This window comes from Dermacentor albipictus, chromosome 1 (genome assembly GCF_038994185.2).
Source record: "Dermacentor albipictus isolate Rhodes 1998 colony chromosome 1, USDA_Dalb.pri_finalv2, whole genome shotgun sequence".
NCBI lineage: Eukaryota > Metazoa > Arthropoda > Arachnida > Ixodida > Ixodidae > Dermacentor > Dermacentor albipictus.
Window position 1 is genome coordinate 15,137,871 of NC_091821.1, and position 26,118 is coordinate 15,163,988.

The following is a 26,118-nucleotide window of genomic DNA, read 5'->3' on the forward strand; positions in this document are numbered from 1 at the left end:
ATGGATTCCTTTCGATCGTGTCTTCTTTTTTCGTTACCTCTTTTTTTCTCTTGGTATTTTTCTCGGCTAACATTTTGGCATTGACATTGGCCCCATCAGGTGCCAATGCTTCATTTTTCTAGCTCGTAAAGAAGATCACTCGGTGGACGCTTGAAAGGAGACGCGTTGCGGCGATTGTTTTAAAGCCTAATTGGTAATTTGAGTACGAAAATGACGCGCAGACACGTGCCAGGTGCCACCTCCTCGGCCCTAAGCCTTTCTGCACCAGCTCCCCAGGCTGCAGGGCTGGCTTTGTTTAGGAAGTTATTGAGGGAGTTCTAATTAAATTACCTCATTTATAGAAACACCATCAACCTGCAGGTATTCTGCACCATACCTACGCAAATTTCCTGCTTGATTACTACCCCAATTACTCTGAACCGAATCCTATTATATTCTGTAGGTTAGTTCTGACACGCGCCCGCAATTCGTGGACAGTGGTTGGTGGTGGTTGGTAGTGGTTGGTGGCCTTTGTTGGTGAATGACCTCCCTAGATCGCCCTCCAACGAAACGGCTCGACATGCTTGTTCCGAGACTGCACATGCCATCCTGTCAATGCTACAGGCATACTCACATGTTAAAATGGTTGGCGAATGTCGGTTCTGTTGTCTCCAATTGCGAATCCAGGTCGACTCCCATCAGGACTTCTGCAAGGAGGCCAGAAGAAGCGAGTTTAGAATACGAAAAATGGTTTTTGAAGCATTCCGAGATGTATACTCTCGTGCTGGAAGAACGCGTGTCATGTCCCTAAGCACACCACACGGTATATACCTGTGGTAAGCTCGCAATGCCCAGGGGAACGGGAAACTTGGGAAGGGCACTCACTTGTGGTGACATCTAGGGCGCAGTTCTGAGAAAGGCGGAATGCGGGTATAGGCTCGCCCGGGTGCTTTGCGGTCAGCCTGTCCACCCGCTCCACGAGCAGCTTGCCGTTGTAGTTGAAGGAGCTTATGTAGTCATCGAGGACTTTGAAGTGGAACGCTGGCGTCATCAAGCGCCGCTTGAACCGCCAGCTGTCGCCGACGCTGCGATGGCGCACGTATCCGAGGCGTTAAGGCAGGAAAACATAACGTTCGAGAACATAACTTTCTACACCCCCATTTTATATCTCCAGTATAAGTGACTTCCATATACAGCAAACAAGGGGCTCTCATGAGGGCCAGCCAGAAACCACTCTAGAAAGATGGACTGTGGGGATAGCTGCTGCTGTATTCTGACTGCGCTAACTGAAGGCAAAGCGGCGGACAGACAAAGACACAACACCGACACGGACGAACGCTGCTAGCACCTGTTTATTAATGGGAGACCACCGGCGATAAATTTACTATCCCGCAGTGACGCGATGATGTGACGGGGCGTTTGCACTCCGGATAGTACACGTGGCAGGTCACCTGTTAGCAAGCAATTTGTTTTTTTTTATTGCGATGAAGGCTTGCCCTTAAGGCATAATTCGTGGAGCGTATATGTAGCAATTTGTAGCACCCCTCGTTCTTGTCTTTTCTCTTTTTGTGCCTCTGCACCACTTTGCGCTTAGCTAGCTTAGTTGAAATTGGACACCTTCCTCCCTGGTTTGTTTCGCTGAAGGAAACAAGAGAGGGAATGACTTTCGACCCCGCTGCGTCATTGCGCTATATATGCCTGGCCTGTCTCCCGGCAAGCTGTGCCGTTCATTTTCATGAAAAGATGAGGAAAAATTAAATCTCTTGGCGCAGAGTTTGCGGGAATCTTCGCGTCCCATGACGGTCGCGCGCGCACCAGCAGATTTGGCGAGAGGGCGAAAAGCTCCCTCTCGCGGGGCCCGCGAATCGCAAGCGCTGTCGACGGCGCGCGCCAACCGCGGTGCGTGGTGCTCCCTTATCACTGCAAATTTTTTACACTGATCACCTTTGCATGAATGCCGAAATGAAGGAATAAATTTCCACGCGTTGTGGCGCGTCTGGCACTGGGTGCTGTTATACTTAGCTGCACTGAATCTTGGCGAGACGGTGTTTAAAGCGGCAATACCAGAGAGCAAGGATCGCACATTCTACTACTCAGCCGCCAAGGTGGGTCAATGTCCGGGGCGCTGCACTGCTGAGCGCGAGATCGAGCATTGAACTACCGGTGGTGGCGGCGGCATTACGATGGGGGCGGAAGGAAAGGAAAATAAAAAAAAAAGAAAACTCTCGCGTACTGTGGTTTAGGTGCACATCGAAGAACCCCAAGTGGTTAAAATTATGCCGGAGTATTCCAATACGGCCTCACATCTGAAACTGCACCGATTCTGCAGTTCCGGGGCGTCGTTGAATCCAGGCAATTTAATTATGTGTTATTCTGCTGCAAGTAGCCGCATTGCTGTCTCCCGGTCCCCAGGGACCTGGCCCCAGGGACCCCCCAGGGACCAGATTTGGGGTCCCCAGGGACCCCAAATCTGGTCGACAATATGGTGATTACAGACTTGAATTTGGTAATCACGAGACGCATCTCATTAGCTTTAGGAACTTCTGCAGTGGTAAGTTCTGCTATCACCTGCTAGCTACTATTACGTGAATAGCGAGGATCCTCACGCTTACAAGTGCTTTCACCCCGTACCTACGAACGACGAACGTGCGAACACTAAGACAAACGTTTTTTGAGGTAAATAGGCACATGGATAGTTGATTGGAATCCTAAAGAAGGCGTGAAAAAGAAATTCTCGTTGTGTTTCTTTATAGATACTTACGCAGTGAGGATATTGTGGTGGCCCAGCCACGATGCAAGGAAGTTGTATACCACAGGTTTACGTAGGTTTGTCTTGCTCGTCAAAAGGGTCTGATGTGGAAAAAAAAAGGTTCAAATAACGACAAACTGCTATAATATATATATAAATGCTGACCTCAGAAGAAGAACGTAGAACACCTGATGCACTTAAAGGAGATTCTCACAAATATGTTTGAAACGAAGCTTATTCGGTAAACAAAGGAAGTCTTGATGAAATGCCTGAACAGCCTAATGATAGCCTATGTCCATGTTCGAACTACATCGTCAATCTAAGCCGGAGAGCTAATTTTTGTCCCGCCAGTTATTCGCGAATGTTCTTTTGCGATGAATCTGTATTAAAAAGAACGCTAAATGTACTCTGCAATGTAAGTTTTAATATTGTTGAATATCTTTAAGCGTTTACTAAATCACGGCACTACACTCGTCAACGCGGTCTTGTCGATTTACTTCCTTATGATTTCATCGTTTACTCATTCTTGGAAAAAATCCTTCGAATTTTTTTTCCTGCAAGATTTTACCGAGTACTGGTTTTAGTGTTGTTGACATTTGACTGCTTAGCACTTGAAGTTGTTCCCTGTCGTAGTAAAGACACTTGTGCGAGTAGTAACCATAAACACAACACACAGGAAGTTTTAAACAGGAACGAAAATGGCACAAGCGTAAATCTAAAGGGCCCCTCATATAAATTTATGAAACAGCAATTGAAGTATTATGTTGGAGTGTTCTAGATGCAGTGTTTTTGTCACTGCAACATTGATCTTACATCTGTGTAAACTATTGTCATGCAGTTCGCGTACTGTTAGATAATAGTGAAGGGCGAAATATTTAGGTAAACTAAAACACGACACTCACTTGGGTATTCTTGAATTAGCTGAGGAAAGAAATTGTCGATTTTTCATTCATGTTTATCCACTAAGTATTTTGTAGTTGAGAACAACGAAACTGTAGGACACACGTGACGACAAAGCGCGACCATCGGCATAAAAGGTCACGTGTCATGCAGGTTGTGAAACTGGCTGCGCTTCAGTGAAACTTCATGGATCAGAGCTGCACCACAAAACTAGAGGTGAGCATTTTCAGCGTTAATTGTTCGAAAACTTGGAACACTTTTATTGCTTCCGATATATCCAGTGACCAAATTTCCAGGCTTTCTTTTTTTAGTGACTAATTCATTAACTTGAAAGCGTACCGGTGTTTTCCAGCAACTATGACATTAAAATATATCGCTGTTTTTTTTTTCTTAATAAATTAGTTGTTTTCTGAGTAAAAATAACAAAATTCATTTTGACCGGTGGCGGTTCGCCTTTATTAGGGGGAGAAAGCTTTTTATAATGAATGTAAAATATGCCTGCCTCCTTGCCCTTGACAAGCATTTGAAACCATGCTAAGTGAAAACCACGAAATGTGGTTCTTTTATGTAGATATGTGGCGACAAGCTTGCGTGGGTATGGTTGAGTTGACTACATTTAGGATGATATACAACATCGGTAGCTACCTTGGACTCGAAAGTGTAAAGTTTTTGCTTAATCACTGTACACAAAAAATATATGGTAGTCTTCATTGTGCTTAACCCTATTCTACAACGTTGTCGACCTTCAGACAATATTAGTCTCGAAAAACCCCTTCAGTCCTGAATTCAACCTGATGTTGCATGTTTATGAAGCTCAACTTATGTCTGAAACAGACGCAAGTGTGTTTTGCATCCATGCTCTAGTCCTAACGCTTGCCAGATTCACGTCTAAGTCTATGGTGCTTCGATGCGATGAAGCACGAAATTTGCATATTTGCCTGAGGTTGCTTTTTACTGCTTGGGAAATAGCTCTCAAACGCTAATCACGCTGTCTGTACTCTTTAACGGAAAACAAGTTCACAATTTTTCCGCGAGTGTATTTTGTTTGTTTGTCAGTTTGGTTGTTGCAGTTTTAACCAAAAACGCTAGACATTCACAGAATTTATACGTTCTGTTTTGTTCTGGCCGGATACGTTCTCCGGATCTACAAGTCACTGTGTGACCAAATGTGTGCGTTTTAGAACTGTGCAGCTTATCTAGTAGGCCGGCTGAAACAGTAAATGTTGCGGAACTTCAACTATATTCGTCGCATACAGGTGCTGTTTCTTCTTTCTTTTTACGTCGCGTGAGAATGAGTGGCCATCGATGCATCCGAGCGCCACAAGTGGCCCTATAAACCATAAGTAAGGAATGTGACTTTTTCAGCAATACATTTATTCTTTAATTTTTGCGCACTGCAGCTAACTCCGGCCAAATATGCTGCGAACCAAGAAACCTACATCCAGATATCATAAGTTCACGCAGTAATGTTTGAATAAATGGAAACAAAGGCCCTTTGTCGTTTGTGCTTCAAAGTGACCGCACTAATTAACATGCCCTGCGTTAAGCGCTCTTACGCGCGCCTCTATCCATCCGTGCATTGTATAGGGTTAATGAGCGGGGGGGGGGGGGGGGCGGTCAGTGAAAAGGAGACGGAGATGACGTTTACCTGCGCAGCGTCTGGAGTGTGCAATATCACAACCGGTGTCATCCCGAGATAGGCTTTGAAGGTCGTTCCCCTGTACTGTTGAGACACGTCGCAAATTATCTGAAAGAACACTGGACAGAAGAGAGAGAGAGAGAAACAAAGAGTCAAAACCCGCGCATAACAGGATATAAAGAATGGCATCCTGAGACGTTGTGCAACGAGACTGGCACACGCGGCATACCAAGTTGAAAGGCGCAGCTAACTGGGTGCCTCCTACTTGCTGTCCACGCCACAGTTGCGCCAGAATTGCACCACACCATCACCTTGTTTTAGGCGTTTTGACAGCTAAGCAATGCGGTTCATTGACCCGCAACCCTGCATTGTAGCGTTCTTGTGCCCCTCCACAATTTCGTTTACCTAGTCACCCTTATAAAAATAAGGGTGACGTAAAACGTAAGATCACACAGATTATGTAAGATAAAATTTAAACACTTTGTTCACGCTCGGAAGTCTTTTCGCGGATCTAAGAAACGGTGGATTGGCTTTCTTCGTTAAGAAGCTGTAATTTTCTCATTTATACTACCAGCTTCAGTATGGTGAAGTTCGAAGTACAAACGGCAGGGAAACGAAAGATTTCTGGGAATAAATGAAAAAATAAAAAGCCGCATTATGCGAAGAACCCGGTGAGGGGAGTGGTTCAGGAAGTGCATTGAAACTTAGTAATGCTCAGGGTGGCTTGCAGTGTTCTGGTGCCAAGCTCTCCACTGGAAGGAAACAGTCATTGATCTTGGCATGCTGTGGAACGCCGTCTTGCCCTGAATGAATGCTTTAACGGCACGATTAGGCAGAGGGCGACCACGGACACCTACAGGAGCCTTCCGACTTTCATGTTTGGTCGGTATGACACTCGTTTTCTCAGCAGCAAAGGCGGAAGGGGCGCACTTGATAAGGCGAAACAAGTTAAAATAGAAGCTGGCCTTTACACAATCAAAGATTGTCTTTCGAATCACTGGCTGCTGAAGGTAAACGCTACACGCCACAGTATTTATACTGCAGAACGAGCTAGAAATAGAAAAACGAGGTGCAAAAAAAGGGCAAATCAGGCAAGAGTCAGGAAAAATTCAGCTTTGCATCCGGGAGATTTTCGGGCTATTGAAGTACGCCCTCAGCTAGGGATTACAAAGAACTTACGCGGTGTCATTTTTTCGTCACTCGTTATGTTTCTCCTGTTTTCTTATTGACAGGACGTGCTTTTTTTAAATGACATAACAGTAGTTTGACACGGTACATGGACAGAGGAATCACGAGCAAAAATACCCTATAACCACATACCCTGCGATACAACTTTTTCACCTTGAAGCCACTTTCTTTCGTCAAGCAGAACATTGCAGATAAATGCTAAATATGGCTGAATTTCTTCATTTGTAGAGAAAAAAAAAACGAATGACCACTTCTAACATCTAGCACGGAGAGGCGCAATTCGAGCAGTGTACAATTTATAAGCACCTATACGAACACAGTTCTGCATCACAAAATATGCTGCCTGCCATAATTAATGGGACATTCCTGGTCTGTCCATGCATCTAACGGCTAGCAAATATGCGGCCACACAAAGCATGTTTGCTAGACACGTGAGAACACATAGTACCAGAAATAATGCAGGAAATTTCGGCATCTCGAAGCTACCCTCGAGTATCGCGTTAGAAGTTGCTCCGTCTACGTACAGTCATAGTTATGTAAGAATACACGATCCATTTTACCACTTCGTGAATTATGTGGTAAGGATGGTGATGTGGAACACTCGGTCTGGTTGCGCCCGTAGTTAGACGAGAAAAGAAGAGTGCTACTTGGCCGCCTATACAGAACAGGAGTCTTCAATACACGATCTTCGAAGATTCCGAGTGATCAGGAAAATAGTTCTACGCCCATTGATTTCCTCCCTCCGAGTCATTGAATTGGCGAACGTTTCATGAAACGCCCACACTTATATCGTAAGATATGTTGAAGTGGAAAACTTGCCGGCCAAGCACGCCAAGCTAACCCTGCTTGTTGCACCACCATCTCGAGCACAGAATGTTTTCTCAAGCACCACACTTCGGAAGGGGTCTGTAAAAACACTTGACATATTAAGAAAAAAAAAAACGCCTAAACACAATGCTGAAAATGTGAACCGCATTGCGTCGCTTGCTGGGCTTGCATTAATAAAACGGTTCTTAACTTACCAGATACTGTTTATGACTTCCAGTGCATGTAGTAACATTTCTTGAGCAGTGATCATAATTTACAATTCGCGGATGCGTTGTTGAACTTCCATATTTGCCCCAATCTCCGCGATAGTTCCTTCAATAATTCGAGAAGCCACTGAATAACGCATCTATAAGCCCAGTTCGCGAACACCACGGCGAACAGGTCATCCTTCTCGTGAGGTCAGGCACGGGAACAACGACCTATTCCCGTTCGACAGAAGATGCGAATTCAACTGTTGCCCCCGACACCGTGCTATTTCACTCAGAAACGGCTAGCCTCTCCCTGTTCTGAACTACAGCGTCAATGTACGTCATTGTACGCTGGAACAGTTCACTGGTGTGCCTGAAACAGCGCGCAACACAGGTAGGAAACGATAGGATGGGACAAGCGCTGAATTATAAGGGTTATTTTGTTAGGTGCATCTTCTCGTCTAGTCCAAGTCTAGTCCCAACGAAATACTTACCCGCAGAAGCGTCCTTGTATTGAACTCTGCCCGCGCATCTCCAATACACGGACACCGCATGCCAGAAAGGTATTAGGTCACTGGGTCCGGGCATGGGTCTAAGGGCTTTCCACTGGCTAAACCAAGCGATGCAGGGCCGCACGACGTGCTTCCAGACGAGGTATGCTGCGAGCACCAGGCTCACCCGCGCGCACAGTACTTGGAAACGGGTGTGCGTCGGAGAGCGGCCCAAGATCAGTGCGCTGCCGATCATGATGCGATCCGATGCGTGTACGCTATGTGGGTGTTTCACGTGGAGAGCGCACTGTAAGTGTGGATCGGTTTTCACCGTCGGTCAGGTAGAGAGCAGATCAAGTGAACAGCATAGTCGCACTTTCCCGAAGACAGCGCTGGTTCAGACCATTTTCTGTAGTCCTATGAGCCGCACGTCTACAGACTTCATGTCAACGCACCAGGGGACGACGGCGCTGGCGGCTGTACGGGTCTCGGAGTGGATGCTACACGATGGCTTTAACATTTGTCTTATGCAGGGTTTTTAAAGGTTTTACGCGGGCTTATTTTGGCCATATTGGGTGGGGGGGGGGAGGAAGGTGAAAGGGATACAACGGGAGAGGGCAAATGTTTGCTAAGCGCAATTAAATGCACTCTCGTTAGGGCACCCAGCTCACGTCTTACCGCAAGCCGGGTCACTGAGAGTAGACGTGAGGCAACGGGAAAGAAGAGGTGCTGGTGGCGCCGCTAAGCCAGCACGTTTTCTCGAGAACGCTTGCTAGCACGTTGAAACCGAAGCCCGATGTCCTTTCTCACTTTTTCCTTCTTTTTCTGTCCGCCCCCAACTTCCGTTTTCCCCAGTTGCCGTTTGATTGTATCCAAAATAGCGAAAAGACGGCCATAATTACTTGCCAGGGGTGTCTTTCCTGGTTCATGAACATATTAATTCGCCCAGCTGCCTTTGCTCCAACCTGCTCATATGAGACGGTGACAGAGGGTTAAAGCAAACGCTTATCTCACAAAATGCGGTTGCGTGTGCCGGAGCGCAGGCTGTCGGGGCTCTGTTGACGGGAGCTGGTTCCCAGACATTTCTTTTGTTCCGGCACGTGCTGGAGCGTTTGAGGCGTGGTTATGGGAGTTGGCGCCCCTCCGTCTCGTCCACGCGCTTCTCACTGCGTGACACGCGAACGCGCCTTATCTTAGCTCTCTCGCTTCTCGAACCTTGCCTCCTCAGCGGTGTATAGTTCACCGTTGGTCTCCTTGTTCAGGCAAGGATAAATTGTTCTTTTCATGTAACTTTTTCTTTTTTTCTTGCGTGGTGGCGACGCATGTCTGACTCGAACGTCTTTCACGTTACTCGGAGAAACCGTTGGCTGGCGTCTCTAGTTGTGTGCTAAAAAAACGAGTGAGGTACATGTCGCGTATAATGAGTCTTTTGTCTCAACGTGACGTTCGCGGTGGCCATAACAACAAGAAAAAGCGAATGATAAAGGACTGTTTTTCTCTGTCGCTTGGGGCACCGGCCTTAAAGAGCGGGAATCACCTCTTCGTTGTTCCGCCGCGAAAGAAGTGCACCTAATTGGGAAATCATTCATACATCGCACTGACGTCAGGACGATACGTCGGCAGTGTCTACATATCGGAACTTAGCACTTAGCGTAGACAGCGGTCATGGAGAAAACCACTTTACGGCGATTTCTTTTTCATGAATGGAAGGCGTTTAGATTTCGTCATATGAGTTTACCACTGCTTTGAAATGCTGCCCACTGCTTTTGTTCACTTCCTTTTACGTCATTCCTTCCCCCTTATTTGACATTCAATTGCCGTAGAAGAGCTGAAAAAACTTTTCCGGCCATTCCAGTACCGTAAAAAATACAAATAAAAAAAGGTAACTCCAGCGACTTCCAAGACATAAAATGAATAGAGGAAGCTTAATGTGCTGTATTACTTTGCATGCCACACCAGTTTGTATAGTCTCTTCCTTGGAAAATCATCGCTAAGCCAGATATATGAATTTATGAGAGAGATACTTACGTCGTTGAGCCATAACCAAATCTGCAGCCCTCTCACTCAGTTATGACCTTATTGCTGCCAGCGACGGGTTTTGGATTTATTGTTAAAATACCTGACAGAAATTGGTCAAATAGGAAAGCTCTAAAAATTGCATCCTTCTTATACAAAAGCCTAAATTTACCCGCCATGTCACCTGTAAATGTTAGTATCAGGTCCACTCGGACATTTCATATTTATTTTTATCCTTTTTTTCTCCCACTCTTTTCTGGAATCTTTTAATCCCATTCCCCATCCCTATACAGAGTAGCATGCCAGTGGTTACATACGCGCCGGCAAAATTCTCTGTTTTTCTAATAAAGAGCCCTCTCTCTCTCTCTCTGCTGCCAGCATATATCCAGAGCAACATGCAGTGCCTGCTGAGCGCACGTAACACAGGTGAAGTGACTAAGACGTCGGCCTAAATTACGGGGGGACGTTTAGTGGATGATCTGTAAGAAACACGGCCATATAGCTTCATTCTCGTGGAAACTTGAGACGTATGAAAAATCTAAGTTGGCTGCCCATACTAGGAAAGTGAATGCGGAGCTCTAGGAGCCGATGCATGGAAAATAGTCATGGGGAAAGATCAGGCCGTAACATTGCGAAAGAACACGCACATAGATACGAGTTTTAGGAAACTTTGATTTAACGTTTTCCGTGGCGTTGTCTACGCTGTACATGCGCCGCAGGTTCGCTGCCCTTGGTCGCGGCAGCCGGAGGACCGCATGCGATTTTCACATAACGTCCACGGACAAGGTGGAATGGTACAAACCTTGCTCGTAGTGCGCAGGTGTATTGCAGAACGCTGCGGTTATAGACGTACTGCGCCCACCGCGGAAGGTTTGAAAAACACCTATACATAAGCAGAGCAGAGAAGTGCCTACGTCAGGCGGCTCGACTGATAACTGTAGAAGCGTCATTCAAAACTCACCGAATTGTTCTCCACTTCCGGCGGCGTTTTCTGTACTTGCTTTTTAACTAAGATGTTGATCCATAACGATTTTCATAAACAACGGTTAAATTTGTTAATCGCTTTTTCTTCCTGTTTGGCTGTTGCCTTGGCTCTCCCCCTTAGTAGATCGCTTAATTTCTCAACTCCTTGAGGCTCTTGTTTCCAGTTGCCAATTTTGCACGAAAAGTGCTGTACAATTAGATAGAAACCAGACGATGTCAAAGGTGGCATTCATATTGCTTGTGGGGTTAAGAGTAAGCTTTAGCTCGGGTGCTCCTACCTAAACAAATGTAAAAGGAGAATTCATTTTCTCGGCAACCACGGCACCAAATTTGACGAGGTTTGTTGCATTTAAAAAATAAACTTAAAATCTAGTGACTATTGGTGTGCAATTTTTAATTTAGATTGTCAATTTTTTATTGCAAATTGGCAAAAAATTAAAAATTTTCAGAGATCGAAACTATCAAGTTTACAACTCTCTAACTCAGCAAGGAAAAAATAATATCACAATTCTGTGAATTGCATCTGATGTTACATCTAAAGGGGATAAAATTTATATGTTACACATGAATCTAAATAAATTCAGTAATATGGAAATACAGATTTTTGCTTGACTCTTGTACACAACGCAACAAATTCACGCAAGATACAAATTGACGTATTGAATTTGTCCGCTTTCAGTAAATCTAATGAACGCGGTTTACAAAACCGCGGTGTCTGTTATTCATGCAAAGCTATTAATTTATAAACTTCGTGCGTCTATTTCTTTTCGAACTTTCTAATTGTTGAAAATATTTCGGACATGACTTCGGACAAATATTTCGGAAAAATTCAGGACATAAATCAAAATTCCGCTTCCAACAGTCACTAGAATTGAGCTTTCTCTCTCAACTGCAACAAGTTTAATTAAAATCAGTCCAGGGGTTATCTCAAAAAAGCGTTTTTGCGTTTTACATGTATTTGAATAGGGCGCGTCGGAGTTAGGCCCGAATTAAAGCTTCCTCTTAAGGGTTATTGCAGAGTTTGATGATGGACGCTGTTTCGCATTATTTTGTTTTCCACCTTATCTAGCCCATATCACGGGTACATGGTTCCGAGGATCTGCCAGGGCCGCGGCCATTCTTCACTCGAGGAAATAACGAAGCAAAAGGAAAAGTTAAACGCAGCTGGTGTTTTCTACTACCCCAACTCGTTCCTCGAGCATATGGCTAGCTGACTCGAACCGAATCCCTTTCCTGGTCCATAGATCAGTCTAAACAAAGAAGGTTGAACTAACAAAGCAACAATGATGCGCGTGACCGTTGAATAAGTGGTGACAACTGAACGCATCTCGAGGTAATACCGCGGGCACCGAATCTAAGAAAAAACTGGCCTTCACACCCCAGGAGATGCCGATAACTACCGCCATCCAAAGTGAGTGAAAAAGACAGCAAAATGTTGACCGCCAAATAGCTGTGAAGTCTCAACATCGATTTGGCGGCGCTTTAGGAATGTGTGTGAGTGGTGGCGCGGGGAAGGGGCGTTTCCTGGCGCTTGGAATGTTTGCAGCGCTAGCACCGCAGTGAGGGAGCAATACTACATACAAGAAAAAGGGCCCGAGGACGGTGTCCAAGGCCCAGAGAAGCGAGCGCGGCGAATGATAGTGCTGTGAGTGCCCCAACACTCATATTATTGGTAAAAAAGAAAAGAATAGAATGCCAGCGTCGTCGTGCCTATAGCGAAATTTCGATGGTCATTCGTTTAAATATTTTTACTAAACACAAAGATTTCATTTTTAGACTCATGGCGAAGAAAAACAAAAAAAGCGCCACGGTTTCCACTTTTATAATCTGTAAAATGAAGCGGCTTAGTCAGAAATAGTCTCTTATAGGAGGAGCGCGAAAAATGTTTCAAGGAAATTGTCGCACTTGCTATAACTTTTCAGAAGATATGAAAGCTTAGAATATTGCTTGCACCGGGAGACCGATGCAGCTTCTCATAAGACTTTGAAAGAGTATTCTGTTTCCGGAAATCATTTTTGACTAGGATGACACCAAATGGCTTACCGAAATGAATCATGGAGTCTAGTGAATCATGAATGCAGGGAGTCAATTTTTAGTAAGTAGGGCGTGAAGTCAACAGGCAATGAAGCCCAATGAATTGTATGAAAAGCTAGTTGTTATTTCTTTTCAGTTGCAGAAATAATTATGTAAAAGAGGCTATGTTTGCGATAAATATTATACCACCAATAAAGAGAAGAAAAAAGAAATTCGCCGACGATCACCACAATCCCCAATGCGAAATTTGAGCGCAGCTCTATGCGTGTTTTCATTTCGCGATACATTGGCTGGAACGGATAATCTGTCTCGTGCGGCACACTGCAAGCGGAGCGAAGTGTGGCGCGACTGCCTCGCTTATCGGGAGATCGTGAGATGCGGCGCGTAGGTGACGCGTGGGCGCGATTCAAGGCCAAGATATAGTCCGGCGTTCTCGGCGCGCCAGGCCGCGGCAGGCGAAGTCGGATACGCTGCGCTAGCGACGCCAGGGGTGCAAGAAATTTGCTTCCTCTAGAGTTCGGCGTGCGCGCGTAGCTCGAGGCTGGCGCCATCTGTGCGTCCGGGAGCGCAACTTCGCCGCGGCGAACAGCTGTTTACATGGCGCATGCGCGTCGTTCGGGTAGCGCGCGCGCTTCTCGTTCCGCGCGCTGTTTGTGCGCTAAAATGAAAACTTTTGCGGGATGGCGTTAACTTGTCCTGACAGCCAGAAAAAAACACATAAGGTTTTACGTGCGAAAACCACTTTCTTTCTGACCTGGGCTTCTTTAACGAGCACCTAAATCTAAGCACACGGGTGTTTTTTTATTTTATTTTATTTATTTTCACAATACTGCGGACATCTGTCCAAGCAGGAGGGGGCTACGTGAGCAGATACAAAAATAAGCAAACATACAATATATACAAGGGCTACAGTCAACAAGATTCATCAAGTGAGTGGCTGTAACCAGTGGGAATTTCCAGGTAGGAAACCCCCACTGGTTACGCAGCAAACATACGCAAACATACAATATATACAAGGGCTACAGTCAACAAGATTCATCAAGTGGGTGGCTGTAACCAGTGGGAATTTCCAGGTAGGGCATTCCAATCATTGATTGTTTTCGGAAAGAATGAGTTTTTGAAAAGGTTTGTTCGTGCGAAGATCGGTTTTAAATACTGGCTGTGTTTGTGGCGGGAAATTCGAGATGTGTCCTTAATAATATAGTCACGCGGTTGTATGCCTAGTTTCCCGTAATATGGTGGTGTTTTTCGCATTTCGCCCCCATCGAAATGCGGCCGCCGTGCCTGACAGCCAGAACATCGCACTCATATTGCTAGTACTTCGGCTACGTCAAAAACGGAAGCGGACAATGTATGTACATGCGAAAGCTATTCGACAAGCGCCCTCAACTCGGCGACTACCCCCAGCTAGTACAGGAGCTGCGAAATGCAGCTTACCTGTGGTGAGACCACACTGCTTTCGTATAGCTTCCCACGTGTTGTTCTTGCGCTCTGTGTCGCGGTAGTCCATGCGTTTCACATCGTATACACATGGAAGGTTGCAAATCGCTTCAAACAGGCGTCCTCACTCGCGCTGTCATCCCACACGGATGTTGAAAAAACCACAGCAGCACTGTCAGTACGCGCACCGCAGGCCGCCATTCTGCCTTCTGCTCGCTGCCGCTACAGCGCGCAGTGCATTCTGGTCTAGCGTCAGCCGCGTGAAATAGAACACGCTCTATCTCCGCGCCAGCGGCGTTGTGCTCGCCAAGCGCGCCAGGCACGCCGGCTACGCCGTGACGCCGGACTGTAGAGTGCGCGCTTTTCACCGACGTCGCTTAACCGCGACGCGCGTGGCCGCGCGCGCGCGTTACGCCGGACTATATCTTGCCCTTCAGAGCAGCCGCCGCACACAGACCTCCCAGGCGACGCGCACTGCTCCGGCAGCCATGTCGTAGCCATCGTCGCCGCACTACGCTTTTCCTTTCGCCCTCTCGCCATGTCCTCCTTCTCCGCTTTAATCCTCGCGTCTTTCATCCCCCGCTGCGCTACGCGCTCGCTGCCTCATCTTTCGCTGTACTCGTTCGCTCGGTTTCGCCGAGGCCGAGGCTCGCCGCAGGAACGGGCGCCTAAGAGTTGCGCTTTTAAAAAAATGAAGGTGGAAGACAAGTTACCGCCGGTGGAAGCCGAACCTACAACCTCCGCATGACGCTTGCAATATACCAATTCACCTATGGCGGTGGTTGTCCTTCCGTCCACTTGTTTGGGTATTTGCGTACAGATGCACATAAACGTAGCCCTAGGAGTATCAGCCAGCGCCACTCCCGTCCATGACAACGATGTGGAGGTACCTTTCAACCGCAGACTTTGCATATAGTGCGCTATTTTAGGAGTAGATGACCGGATAATAAACAGTTGCATGATGCCTCGAGGCAACAAGGCTGTCAGAGTCAAGACCTTCGCTATCATTAATTCTAATTTTTAATAAGGGACGCTCAATTACACCTATGCTTTTCCTGGATTCATGGCTGCTTCACATGATTTGTTTGCTAAGGAGAAGTTTAGTCATTACCAGGGATTATGCTTGAGGAAGCCTTAACTTTCCGCATCAAAAATGACCTGTATTATGGTGTTGTGCTGCTTGGCACGGAGGTCGCGGGATCAAATCCTGGCCACGGCGGCCGCATTTCAATGGGGGCGAATTTCCGAAAAACACCCGTGAACTTAGGTTTAGGTGCACGTTAACGAACCCCCGGTGGTTCTAATGAATATGGAGTCGCCCGCTACGGCGTTTCTCGTAATCTAATGTTGGGTTTGGCACGTGAAACCCCATAATCTAATTTTAAAAATGACCTGTAGCTTGACGAAGACAGTGAAAGTAAGAGTTAGTCTAGGGCGTAAATAGACGCATGGTTTTGAAGTGCCGCATAAACTGCCTCGAAATTGTTGATTGAAGGTAAAGATCCTTAAAATAAGAAACACGAATTAACAGGACGGACCATGGTCCTATTCTACCACCGTGGGCTAGACCACAATGTTCTCCCTTCTGCTTAATGACAACCAAAAATAATTGCTTTATTTATACATACTCGCGACTACTGTGAACAACCTAGTGAGATTTCTAATCCTGCAATATACCACAGTGTTTCAGGAGAGTGTCTAGCGACACATGGCAAACTGCATACTCACGCAACGCATGTGGCCACTTTTACTGCTACTGAGATATTTTTAGGTAAGTGCTCTGAAAGAACATTCCCGTCGAAGGCCTTACTCGCGTTATTAAGGTTCATGCGGTCTAGGGGGTTTAACGATAGACTTTAATAACGCCGCCCCTTACTGCTCTATAGTGTACGCGCTTTGTTAGTGCTCGTCTCGCTTTCTCTCTATCCCCCCTTCCACTCTCTTTCTCGTCGAGACCGCTATCCCTTCGCGCTGCAGTATTATCGGCTTTTTCTCGCGTTTTACCGGGAGACGCCGCTCCCTCGCCACGGCAATGGAAGTGGAGGGCAGAATGCCGACGCGACATGACTGCTTCGGCAGGAACCGGCCCGAGGAAGAGAAATTGCCCTCCTACTCAAGCTGACAGTGAGGACACTGTGTTGTACTCGTGCTCAAGCGATGACGCCTCAGATGACGAAAGCTTCGGAAGAATGGTACACCGGAAGGCCAAGAGAAGAAACATCAGCGGAGGGTCTTCGTCAAGTAAGTCAAACGTCGTTCCACAGTGAAGGCCATCGGCGGACACAATACTTTTCGTTCCGGACACACCTGCCGACAACCTCAACTGCCTTAATCTACAAGCGATTTCTGTTTCTCTGGAGGCTCTTGTCCCAGGAGAAATCAAAGATATCAGATTTAATACTCGAAAGAACGTCCTGGCTATTGACGTCCACAACCGAAGCGCAATCAATGCTTTGATGGCAGCAAAGCTCCTGGGCAACATCAATGTCCACTACCTCATTTCGCAGGACAACGAAACCACGGCTGGTGTTGTTTATGACATTGACACATCCATTAACGACAGCGACCTGCCAATTTTAATCAAACCTGCGACAGATGGTGTTGCCTTACTACAAGCTCGGTGCCTTGGCAAGTCGACCTGTGTAAGGCTCCTGTTTAAAGGTGACTGCCTACCATAACATGTAAAGGTCGGCCACTTTCGGCATGTGGTACCACCTTTCGTACCCAAACCACTTCAGTGCAGAAGGTGTCAAAGAATTGGACATGTGAGTGCTGTCTGCCGAAACACAACGATATGCCCACGATGTTCCGAACAACACGACACTGAAACTTGCCGTGCAACAGAGCTCAAGTGCCCAAATTGTCAAGGATCGCACGCTGCATCCTCAAAACACTGTCCACGCCTAAAGAAAGAGCAGAAAATCTTGAGAAAAATGGCCAGAGACGGATCGTTACACAGAGATGCTTCTAAAGCGATAAGGCGACATCGCTCCCGGAGACGAAAGTCTATGAAATCCTCTTCCGGTTCAAGGGAAATGTCTCGTCCGGCAACGCCGCTTCCTAACGTTCCATCTGTCTCCAGTAAGAGCACGAATTCCAACGAAAGAAGTGGCCATGCTTCATCAAGTAAGGTGTGGCCAGCACTGCCGAGGACATGCCACGTGCCAGAGCCACAGCAAATGACTCGCCACACAAAGTCAAATGTCACTACAGTTGACCAAATGCAAGACAAGGGGCCCTATAACGTAAAACTATTCCAATATATTTCTATTCCAATTTCCTGACGTCAAATTTGCGTAACCACCGACGCAAGCACCGGGCGGTCACCCGCAGGGTTGTCTCAACAGACCAATCAAACGCTCTCCTCGCTCATAGGAGGTCACTTTTGTTTGCTTGAAAAACGAATAACGTTGCCTAAACTGAGCGGCTTGTCGTATCTAATTGGCTGACAAGAGGCGAGGAGAACGCTCAAGTGGAGAAGGATTCACTGGGGCAGAGCCAGTGCACTGAAAATCGATAACCGGATGAAGAGGGTGGTGCCGGCATGTGCGATTGGTCGGCTTTCCCTTACTTAGCTTGTGGTGGCTGGTCAAAAATCACGGCGGCATGCAACGGAAGCGCAAGAATGACGCTAAAACTGACCCTCAGCAAAGAAGAGTTGGCAGAATGAGGTGGTAAACGTGCCGAAAGGGCTCAAAAACGTTTCACGGCCACGCAAGAAGTTTTATTATACGCAAATACACCCATGCTCTCCGGCAGGTGCGAGTAGCCAGCGTCTCAGCAAGCGGCGGCAGCCATCTTTTATTCCTTTCGGAACGGGGCAGCCTGCGGCTATTCCGAAGAAAATTCAGTTTTGTTCGGCATATTAATGCATCTTTATCGCGTACACGTCACTTTGACGCGGTGTGTTTGTGCGGTTTTGTGGCGTCGCGTGACAGGCAGGTGAAGTGGGTGCAGCCCGAAAACTTTTTACCAATAGCCGAGGGCTAATGGCGAAAAGGGTTCGAATCAGAAATAACTGTTTTTCTTTTTTCTGTCAAATCATGCATAATCAGTGTGCACAAATCATATCAGATGGGGAGGTATCGCGGTTTTCGTGACGTCGCGTGACAGTCATTTGAAGTGGGCGTGGTTGAAAAATGTTTTTGACCAATCATGGAGGGCTGATAGCAGAATTGGAATAGAAAAGTTTGGAATAGTTTTACGTTATAGCGCCCAAGGACTCGCAAGTGATTGCTATGCTCAAATCACTCACGAATGTCATGCGTCTACAACTGACGAACATGGACACTCCGGCTGTTCGTAGCCCACTGCAAGTATTGGACGCGCTGACTCCAGTACTTGAAAGCATCGCATAGCACCATGGCCCGCCCCTCGCTGCCCTTCCACAAGGAAGTCACGAAAGCATCTTTACTGCAGTGGAATGCCCGTGGTCTCAAATCGAGAATTTCAGATTTTAGACATTTTGACTTCGAAAACCGTTTTCCAAACCTCGTAATTTGCGAACCCAACGTGCAGAATGTTATACACATTTCTGGCTATGAGGCATTCATGTCCTCTACCTGTGGTGATGTGAGCAAGGTAACTGTATATATTAGATGTGATCTGACTTACGTTGTGCACCCAGTCCCGCCTCACGACGACAACCAGTCCGTTTGTTTAATCGTGAAAATGAATAAGCTTACGTTCACACTCGTCACTGTTTACATTGCTCCTTCAAGTGGCTTCGACTCTAAACGACTGCACGACGTGCTATCAGCGACACCCGGCCCGACGATTCTCATAGGAGATTTTAATGCCCACCATTCGCTTTGGGGGAGTTTGAAGATGGACTCCAGGGGAAGGCGACTAGTATCCTTTGCCACACAGCACGACCTTTACTGCCTCAACGATGGTAGTCCGACATATTTGCGCGGGCCTACGTGCAGCAGCTGCCTAGACTTGACCCTGGTTTCTCGGCGTCTTGAAAGAAACGTGCAATGGTTTACAGACATCGAATCACATGGAAGCAACCACATTCCGATGTTCCTGAAGATCAAGGGACTATCGGAATGCTCCTCCACGACCCTCCGGCGAATTGACTGGTTGGCGTTTCGGTTGCACATGGAAGGAGTATGTCAGCAAGGGAACTATTCGAGTCTGGAACACGAAATTCAAAAAGCCATGCAAGAGGCTACGCGTAGTTTCCAGCCTCTCCCGAAATATTAAGAATTTGAAGCACAACTGTAGCGACTACGAGCAATTCGCCGGTGGGCTGAAAGAAGATACAGGAGAACAAAATCCATCCATGATCTCCGAGAAGCAAGGCGGATGCAAAAGAAGATTCAACGTCGCATCGATGCACTACAATCTCAAAGATGGAAACGTTTCTGTGAGTCGTTGTATCCACGTCAGCGATTATTTCAGATAGGGAGAACCGTGCGTGGGCTTCGCGTATCACCGCAACAGCGTGTTGCTTTCAAATCCCCCGCTTTGCACCAATTGACATTGCTTAAGAATTTCGCTCAAGACTTGCCAGCTTGCAGTTACAACGCGCACTTACACCATGTGCCACTCCTGTGCCACGAGATTCCCGCATGGATGTAATCTTTTCGGTGGAGGAGCTTGAAGCGGCACTGGCGACTTGCAGATGCTCTTGGTCACCTGGCCCGGATGGGGTTACCTATGCGGCGCTCGCCAATCTTGGGCAGAAAGCACGACTCATGCTGCTAAACCATTACAACGAGTCTTGGCGCAAGTGTTTGGTTCCATGTGAATGGAAATGCAGCCGCTTGGTTCCACTTTTCAAACTTGGTAAATCACCTTTAACCTTGTCATCGTACCGCCCCATCGCTCTGGCCAGCTGCATAGGGAAAATAATGCAAAGAATGATTTTGATACGCCTGGAATGGTACCTGGAAAATTACAACGTCTACCCAGATGCTCTGTCTGCTTTCCGGCATGGGCGCTCATCCATAGATAATGTCATCGATTTGGTTACATTTGTTCAGCATTAAAAACGCCTGAAACGACTCACTGCTGCATTATTCCTAGACATAAAAGGCGCCTCTGATAATATAGCACGTTATGGCATTATAGATGCTCTGTTTGAATCCGGAATCGGTGGCCGCACTTTTCAGTGGCTGTGCAGGTATTTGACCGACAGGCATTTCTTCGTGATGACCGAGGATGGCGCCATGACTTAACACCAAACGTACCATGGAGTACCGCAAGGCGGAGTGTTGAGCCCGACGCTATTCAACCTAGTGCTCGTTGGCCTAGTCCGATGCTTGCCCAACACAGTTCAGGTATCAATATATGCCGACGATATCTGCATTTGGGCGTCTGCTGTAACACGACTGCAGGCACGAGCACGGCTACAAAAGGCAGCTACGATAACATCACTGTAGTACTTGCGAAAACAGAACTTAGAGCTGTCTTCAGAGAAATGCTGCCTTGTTACATTCACTCGGAAGGAAATGACGCATTACACTGTAAAGGTCAATGTGCAAGCAGTTGAAAATGCACGGAAACGCCGCTTTTTAGGGGTAATGGAGCCCGCACGTTTCATACCTAAAGAAGAGGTTAATGACAATAATACATCTCCTGAAATTTCTCGGCGGAAAGTCATGGGGCACATCGGTGTGGTCAATGCTGCAGCTTTATAACGCCTTGGTCCTCGGTTACGCAAGATACAGCCTTCCTGTGCTTGGTAACACCTGCAAAACAAACCTGCGTGTCCTCCAGGGACTACAAGCTCAAGCCCTAAGGACGGGTGTCGGTCATGCATATACAGCCGCAATGATTGTCATAGCTCGAGATCATCCAATATCAACGTACTTGGCAACCGGCGCTCTCAGGGCGCATATTCGGCGCGTTGCCCGACTACCTTCTGACCATCTTGCCGCTCTACCCACAGAAAGGCCACACGCAACTTTCAGTCGTATAGTTGTTGCCAATCGTACCTCATTGCCATCGAACTACATGCCTGCAGCAAGACCATCTTCACCTTTATGGTGCCTGCACAGACCTGAAATACGCCTCACCATCCCAGGAATCATGAAGAAAGCCAACATGCCGTCGTTTGCCCTTAAGCAGGCCACATTAGAACTTTTACATGAGGTGCACAGTTGCCGCGTACACGTGTATATCGATGGTTCAGTCACATCTGCAAGCGCAGCTGCCGCTGTGGTGATACCAAGAAGATCCGTCAAAATACAGCTAAAGACGTCACATGTATCATCAACGACAGCTGCTGAACTGGTAGCCAGGCGTGCGGCTCTTCATTTCATTGAGGAGGAACCATCCCATGCATGGTCAGTCTTCGGTGATTTCAAGGCAAGCCTACAGAGTGTACTCTCAGCACTGTGCCATGAATCACATGAGCAGCTCGTCGCAGAGATCAGAGAAGTCTACCATCGACTAGTTGACGAAGGACACGATATAATATATCAGTGGTTACCTAGTCAATGTGGCATACATGGCAATGATCGAGCAGACGCAGCTGCCCGATCTGCCCATGACGGCGTCAACTGCGTTGCCATTCCTCTTTCGAGAGCTGACGCAGCGAAAAAACTTTCCGCACTTGCGCGTGACCTGACATTATCCCAATGGAATTCATCCGATTTCCCAAGTGCACGTCTCCATACCCTGGACCCTTATTTACAGCTTCGTATTCCGCCCGAGCTTCCTCGACGTGACTGCACCCTTCTTGTCCGTATATGGCTTAGAGTAGCATTTTCAAATGCCTACTCTTTCCTTATCGGAATGTCCAACAACCCACTGTGTGACTTCTGCGAGTGCAATGAAACAATCGAGCATATTCTTTGTCAGTGCTCTCGTTTTAACCCACAGAGAGCAGTCCTCCCAACCACCTTAGACAAACTGGACAAGCGCCCCAATGACAGAAAACAAGATCCTTGGAACCTGGCCTACGCGAACATCAGCGCGATCCGCTATGAAGGCGCTGCTGCGATACTTGAAAGACACGGGACTTTCTAACAAATTGTGACTGTACACTGTGTGACGTAGGACTGTACGGTGACACTGCGTAAGACTAGGAATGCCTTTGCGGGCTGCGTGACAGTGCCCACAGAAATAGTTCGTGTGTAGGTGCGTGTGTGTGTTTAGGTTTTTTTCCTTTTTTTATCTTTCTTTCTTTCTCACCTATTGCATCCTCTTGCCTCTCCCCCAGTGCAGGGTAGCCAACCGGAGATAATCTCTGGTTAACCTCCCTGTCTTTCCTTTGCCTTTCTCTCTCTCTCTTCTCTTTTTATCGCCCTTAAAGCTTCCCCCCGTGCAGGGTAGCCAACCGGACCTACGTCTGGTTAACTTCCCTGCCTTTCTCTGTATTCTCTCTCTCTCTTCAGAGCGATCACGCTCCCAGTTGATCCTGAGCCTTAGCGATTGTTTATAGGCATCATCACTTGACAATGACTTAAATGTCAAAGGTGTTGAATGGTTAATAAGCTAAACTAATATTAGCTAGCCCATAATGGTGACAAAATGCCCCGCGGAAAAACGCAGCATAATAAAGGAGGCAGGCTTGACATTCGAACGTTACTATACCAGACAGGATCTCTTAATATGACTTATCGGCTACATCATAATCAAAAATTTCGCAACATGCCTAAAACCAATAAAACGTGCTGGCACGATCACGAAAAATTTCCTGCGCAAAAGTGTTGTGCCTCTGTTCACTGTGAGCGATCAGGAGATCGTGCAACGAATTTGGGCAGCTGGGCCGAAAGGTGTTCACGAGGGTCGATACTTTCTCCCACCGAGCAGCGTTCGTCCCTATGCGCAGCGTCACCCACAAGGATGGCCGACATCAACAAGAGCAGCACGGACACTTACCATACGTTGCATCCTTGACAGAATTCGATCGGCTCTTTTCCCAATAGGTGCGAATGGAATACCAGAACGGGAGCCCATCGCACGGTCCCGGCAGCGGTCTCAGTGCCCTCCATTTGCGCAGCCACGTAATTGTGGGATGAAAGACGAGGGCCCAGGCTAAGTAGGAGAACACCAGCCACACAAATGTGTCACCCAGCAGTTGAAACTTGGCCCGAGCGGTCGAATAACCAGCAACGACGCTCCCCTGCATCGTGGGCACTGACAGAGTAATCGAGCGTGAGCGCTACAGCAACCAGAAGCTTCGTGATGAGCACCTTCAAACGCAGCGGACGAAACACGTTTCACTATTCCCTTCTTTGATGTCAATTGTTTGACTCGGGTTTATCGCGCACAGATGTTGAACATGGTGTCCCGAAGGCAGAGCTGTTCCCACCCGTGAGGAAGCAACACCAATCTACGAGTGTGGTGTCCGCCAGGCTTCGCAGTAAAAGGGCCGGGATGGCGTCGCTCCGCCATATATGCCTTTCACTGTTGCACAAGATTTCACGGGAAGACGTCTGCCACGATCGCAGCGCCTCAGTGCCTAATGATTTTTTTTCTCGAGGTTAATAACAGTGTCCAGTCAACGGAAAGATTCTCGTCACTCGCTTGACTCCATGACTGTCGTTGATGGTTCTGTTCTTCATCGGCACCTGCGTCATTTTTAGTGAGAACGGAAACTCGCGCATGTCTCGCACTCTTTGCCGCCGGCGCATTTGACGCCGGAAATGTGTTTTGTTCACGTGAGAGTCATTTTCCTTATCGCACGTAGCGCGGGAATTCCTGCGAGAAGCCGAGAACGAGCTTGCCATCTGCTAATTAAAGCCGTTTGCGAGCGAATCGCTCTGTGCCGCACAGAAGGCAGCATGTATTGTTCTTGTGCTCAGCCCAGGGCCGGCGTCATCTGAGGCGAAGGTACGAAGTCACTCGACTTTGCGTAAATGGGCTCGCTCTTCCCAAGCGGTGATGCCTCCACTTCGTCTAACCTGTTATTTGGAGCCCCGTCCATCACCGAGAGCGTCGCACGTTCCTCGCTATAGCGCTCTGTTCGTGGGCCTCGCTTATGAAACTGCGTGATGACAGAGCCTATATAGACTTTTGTAATTTTCTTCACGCCTTCAGCTTTGGGGTGTCCCACGTTAGCGCTCTTGAACTGACACTTACTTTCCCGGTGGGCGCACTTGTGATATTTTTGAGTAACACTGCTTCTTTTCTTGTTTGTTGTGACAAGAGCACCCTTGACGGCCATGGCTTTAGGAATGTCAGTGAGGCATATGGCAATAGGACAAAAAAGTAATTTTACATTGTCATCATTGAAGTCTACGTTTGAAAACACACGTGACCTCTATTGCCTAAACTGAGCTTTCGTTGTGTTAGGCGCTGTCCTGACCTCCGAAGAGACTGTACTCACAACCTGTTTATATATGCAGACGGAAATATTACGTAGGCCGACGAGTTCTTAAGCTGTTGCTGCTCTTATATTGGCTGTTTTGATTTTGTGGAAGGAGATGTTGGCGCATAATTACGGAACCGGCTACTCCTTGGCTCTTGAACAGCTGGTACTGTTAGATATATAGTTTTGTGCACTTTTGTGCATTGTTTTCCAGAAGAAAGGGCAGAAGAACCGTTAATGGACACTGAACGACATTATCATATAGCAGTTGAAAGACCCCCCCCCCCCCCCCCCCGCCCCCCAATTACAATGATACTCTCAAGCCAACAATGTGAACAACAACAGTACTACATGTTGCTTTTCTCAAGGCAAAATTAGTAAGGGAAGCCGGTACAGGTTTCTCACACAAATATGAAATTGCCCTGCACAAGAAACATCGACAAACTAGACGTCAAAACACGCGCCGATGTATCTCTGTAGGAGTGCTTTTCTCGCAACCTATACTCGCAGTAAGTAAAGCAGGGAAAAAAATTTCATGACGCGTGTTTGAGGGCCATAATAATTTGAAGATATGGGAGAATGCTGATGCCTCCTCTATTTTGTTGTTATTGTAGGTGTGCTCTTTGGTTTATAATTTCCTACCGTATATTCGTCAAGTGAGAAGGGCTTCTGCGACATTTATTTGGAGTACAACGTGCAGTTTCTGCAGACTCACAAGGAACAGGGGCACACGATGACAGTGTGACAATTGGAAAGTGTGGCAAATGAAATCGGTGAAAATCATTCGTGAAAGCTGGCAGCATATAACTACCCTTATGGCGATTGAGCCACAGAACGTTCAGTTTAGAATTGAGTGATGTAAGTACTGAGCTTCATAATTTGGTATGCAAATAAATAAATAAATAAATAACATTACAAGGGAAGAAGCCAAAAGTAGATTGAAACCGAACAAAGTCAAAATGAATTGAATTCTTTCATTTTAAAAGAATTATTAACCATCGCTGTCTTTGCATTGGATTGCACCGAATAGAGGAAATTAACAAGACGCGATGACATGCCACTAGCGCAGATTGAAACCCTTTCTTCCTGATCTTACGCTTGACTTCATAAAATTTCCCATGTATTTGTGTGCCACCTCATCATGAGACCGTTAACATCCATCGCTGCCCACAATGGCGCAGAATACTGAACATGTTCTCAAACCACAAGCGCTATGTAAAGCACCAATCATCTGGTTGGAATAGCCCCTTATGCTACTTATGACCTAGACACTAACAGATTAGAAATCTTCGCAGTACAGGTAGCTGTGAACAATCACTCAGATGAGGGGATATTTAAATCAAAGCAAGGCAGAAATTCTTTGGGTGAACAAATAAAGCAGTTAGCGTCTGTGAGCTCAAAAGAATGCGAACACA

The 26,118-nt window shown here is 46.9% G+C and overlaps 1 protein-coding gene across 1 annotated transcript in view; it reads right to left on the reverse strand.

The window, feature by feature from the left end:
• The window catches only part of LOC139054680 (cytochrome P450 4V2-like), a 35,128-nt gene extending 11,772 nt beyond the window's left edge, over window positions 1–23,356 (reverse strand). The window contains exons 1-5 of the mRNA XM_070532096.1: window positions 23,272–23,356; window positions 5,277–5,386; window positions 2,741–2,829; window positions 865–1,064; window positions 614–686 (exon numbers count right to left, since the gene is read on the reverse strand). Of these exons, the coding sequence (XP_070388197.1) occupies window positions 614–686; window positions 865–1,064; window positions 2,741–2,829; window positions 5,277–5,318 (404 nt within the window). The 5' untranslated portion in view covers window positions 5,319–5,386; window positions 23,272–23,356. The remainder of the gene's footprint in view (window positions 1–613; window positions 687–864; window positions 1,065–2,740; window positions 2,830–5,276; window positions 5,387–23,271) is intronic.
• Window positions 23,357–26,118: the final 2,762 nt, after the last annotated feature.